The 3,463-nt window shown below is 58.6% G+C and overlaps 1 protein-coding gene across 2 annotated transcripts in view; it reads left to right on the top strand.

Annotated features, from left to right (window-relative positions):
- Positions 1–644: 644 nt before the first annotated feature.
- OTX1 (orthodenticle homeobox 1) overlaps positions 645–3,463 on the top strand; it is a 3,932-nt gene continuing 1,113 nt past the window's right edge. The window contains exons 1-3 of one of the 2 annotated variants that reach the window (XM_077766207.1): positions 645–767; positions 1,751–1,902; positions 3,167–3,354. In XM_077766207.1, coding sequence (XP_077622333.1) covers positions 671–767; positions 1,751–1,902; positions 3,167–3,354 — 437 coding nt within the window. In that variant the 5' untranslated portion in view covers positions 645–670. Of the gene's footprint in view, positions 768–1,750; positions 1,903–3,166; positions 3,452–3,463 lie in introns of both variants that reach the window. The other variant, XM_077766206.1, reaches the window with a different exon arrangement.

Below are 3,463 nucleotides of genomic sequence, written 5' to 3'. Positions count from 1 at the left end.
AAGTGGGCAATGCATCCCAGAGAGGCCCAGGCGCTGGGAGCTCCCCGAAGTGCCTCACCTTGGCTCTTTGGAGCCTCTACCTTTTGGTCCCGCTTTCAAAAACATTTGAAACAAAACGAAAAAACCCCTTATGCCCTGGGCAGCCGGTCTCACTGGCGCCGAGTAAACGTTTGCTTTTGCAGTACTGAGGCCTGCTCCTACCGGACCAGAATTTTGCCTAGACTTGGGACCTTGTACACTCCGCTCTTCAGGCGCTGACCTTTCCAGCTTGGCCCTGCTTTAAAAGCCTCTCTTCGCTCCTAGTGATGTCCTATGAGTGTCTTTTATAAACCACTCCAAGTGCGAAAAGAGTCGATGACGATCCAAGAAAAGCTTACTTGTTTCAAAGAAGCTGTGGTTTTTAGACTAAGGCCTTGTAGAGCCGAGTTGACTGCCTCTCGAAGTTCCACAGCCTTCGTCCCCACCCAGTTCCCACCGCATCCCGTGTGTCTTCGCCTCGGACAGCACAAGGAAGCCTTGATGGCTCCCAATCACTGTTTATGTGTCTCCTGTCTCCATAGGCCGGGCCCCCAGACGCCAAAGAGCTTGAAGGACTGCGCAGTGGGAACCCCGCACTGCGCCTGGCCCCAGCCCCCTGGATCCGTCGGGGCGCCTCCACCCGGCTGTTAGCATGATGTCTTACCTCAAACAACCCCCATACGGCATGAACGGGCTGGGCCTGGCCGGGCCAGCCATGGACCTCCTGCATCCTTCCGTGGGCTACCCGGGTGAGCACCGGTCCCTGCCTCTGGTCCCTGCAAATCTTGGGGCTCCCCAGACTCTTGAGTTTGAGCACACATTTTTGTCGCTGAGCAGGCCCAGGGACCCTGTTGGCTACTATGCCTACAATGCACCGCAGGCTGCAGGCTCACAGGGCAGTCACGGCTGGCTGGGTGAAGTGGGCCTGGGCAGTGAGGTTGTGTAATGTGTGCTCTCCCAGCCTGGCCACACCGGCAACCTGTTTCCTGTTGTGGTCCCACCAGCAGCACAGGGTGCATTTACCTCAGGTAGTTTCCCATGGGTGGCTTTTTTTTTGGGGGGGGGGGGAGGTGTATGTGTGCGTGTTTGTGAATCTATTCCTTTCTGCCCCCACCCCCAATATTGAGTAAGGAATCTGAATCCTCTCTAGGCCCTGACAGGAAGAACCAAGCTTTCCTTATGAGAAACGACTAGCAGAGATGAGGAAGAGGGGCTCTCTCTCTCCCTCTCTCTCTCTCTAATTAAATTGTTGTCTGCATCGGTCGTTTGCACCAACTTTTGCACTGCGGATGTGGAAGGCTTGAGCCAAATCCTGGCTTTTTATTTTGTTTTGTTTTCTAGTTCCCACTCCTTCACCCCCATTTATTCCTTCGGAAAGTGTTTTCCAGGTGGTGTTTCTGCAGACTCCTTCCCCATTCTCCAGCCAGGGGGTGTGTTGGGGGCGAGGTGGTGAAACAAGGGAGATTATATAAGTTCTTTTCCTTTCCTAACCTCGGAGACGTAGGGAACGGGGCAACCCTAGAGTCTTGAAGACACCGGTTGCCAGTCTCACACACGCACTTTCTCCCACCTGTGGCCTCTCAGGCTCGGCCTCCCCGGGGAGTTTTTCTTTCGCTTGGAGCTCGGCTCTCTTTTGCAACGGCCTCGCACAGGCCCTGCCTGGGGCCTGAGTCCTCCAGCGTGGGTCCGCGTGACCACCGCTGACCCGAGGCGCCCCCGCGTGTCCCCTCAGCCACCCCCCGGAAGCAGCGGCGGGAACGCACTACCTTTACACGCTCACAGCTGGACGTGCTCGAGGCGCTGTTCGCCAAGACTCGCTACCCTGACATCTTCATGCGCGAGGAGGTGGCGCTCAAGATCAACCTGCCGGAGTCCAGAGTTCAGGTGTGCGCGCCCAGGGCTCTTGGGTCAGGGTAGGGGCTCGGGGGCTATTTGGAGAGGGCTTGGGAAGGGTGGTCTGGTGTGGGGCGGGCTTACAGACTGGGTAGCCCCTCTCAGACTCCCCCTAGCGCTCAGCCCGGGCCTGGAAGAAGGGCAGAGTTAAAGGCACTAGCTTAGAGCACTGGATTCGGCCCTTGGTCCCACGGCGCCTTCGGTATTGAAAATCCGTTTTTTGGATTTCGGGAGGATAAGCAAGATTCCCGAACGTAAAGTGCCCGGAGGGCCCGACACTTGCCCTTGCTTCTTTCGCCATTCCAGGATTTGGCAGGTTTCTTCGGGGTCTTGAATTGTGCCTTCGCTCTCTCGCTTTGCATCCCCGGGATCCTGGAAATGGAAGAGTGGAGCTTGGCCAGAGCCTGGTGCTCTGTCGAAGCGCGCTCCCTGGGTGGCGCCGGTTTGATTAGATGTTTCCTTTGCCCAGAAAGGATGCCGAACGCAAAACTCGGCTACCGGTTTTGCAGTTTCTAGTTTTGCGATGAAAATACTGTTTGGATTATAACTTCAGAACTCTCCTCAGGGGCCTTTTTCTCTCGCCTGCTTTCCCTCGAGACTAGAGAAAGAACCAGGAATGTTGTGCCATGTACCAGGGCCCTCCAAGAGGAGGGAGAACTTTGTCCCATTTGGTTCCCCACTCGGAGCCAACAAGCCCAACGAAATTCTGCTCAGGCTTCCTTCCCTAGTGCCCCGAGTACTGCCTCTGTTCAGCGTCCCCGCCTTGCTCCTGCATCCACTACTTCTCGCTTTGCCCAGCGTTGGGCCTCCGGGGGCCGACTGGCTCCCACCTCAGACTTGGTGACTGTCCTGCGCTCTGCGGCCTCCTCCGTCCGCAGTTTCCTCAGCTCTACTCATAGAAGACAGGGCCTCCAAACATACACGAGGCTGTTGGGAAGCAGCCAACAGCAGCAGTTTAGAGATGGCTGAACTTCTGGCTGGACAGACGCAAATGTTCCGCCCTAGGGCAGAGTTGCACTGGGGGTGGGGAGGTGCACATCCCTACTTTGCCAGAGGAGGATCTTTGATCTGAAGGATGGGGGAGGGCGGAGGAGCTGGGAACGCAGGGGCTGGGGCTGGGGCTGGCCGGGCGGGAGCTGAGGAGGGGTGGAGGCCTCCGTAGGAGAGGGAGAAGAGATCCCAGGCCTGGCGGTGGGTAAGGGGCGGGGAAGTAGCAAGCCCCCTGACACCCTCTCCCCGACTCGGCCCGCTGCAGGTCTGGTTCAAGAACCGCCGTGCCAAATGCCGCCAGCAGCAGCAGAGCGGGAGTGGGACCAAGAGCCGCCCGGCCAAGAAGAAGTCGTCCCCGGTGCGGGAGAGCTCGGGCTCTGAAAGCAGCGGCCAGTTCACGCCGCCCGCTGTGTCCAGCTCCGCCTCGTCCTCCAGCTCAGGATCCAGCGCCTCCGCCAACCCAGCGGCGGCAGCGGCGGCAGGCCTGGGCGGGAACCCGGCGGCGGCGGTCCCGTCGTCGTTGAGTACGCCGGCTGCCTCGTCCATCTGGAGTCCGGCCTCC

This window comes from Crocuta crocuta, unplaced genomic scaffold (assembly GCF_008692635.1).
Source record: "Crocuta crocuta isolate KB4526 unplaced genomic scaffold, BGI_CrCroc_1.0 scaffold113, whole genome shotgun sequence".
NCBI lineage: Eukaryota > Metazoa > Chordata > Mammalia > Carnivora > Hyaenidae > Crocuta > Crocuta crocuta.
Note: the sequence above shows the minus strand (reverse complement) of the source record. Positions and strands in the feature narration are given on the sequence as shown.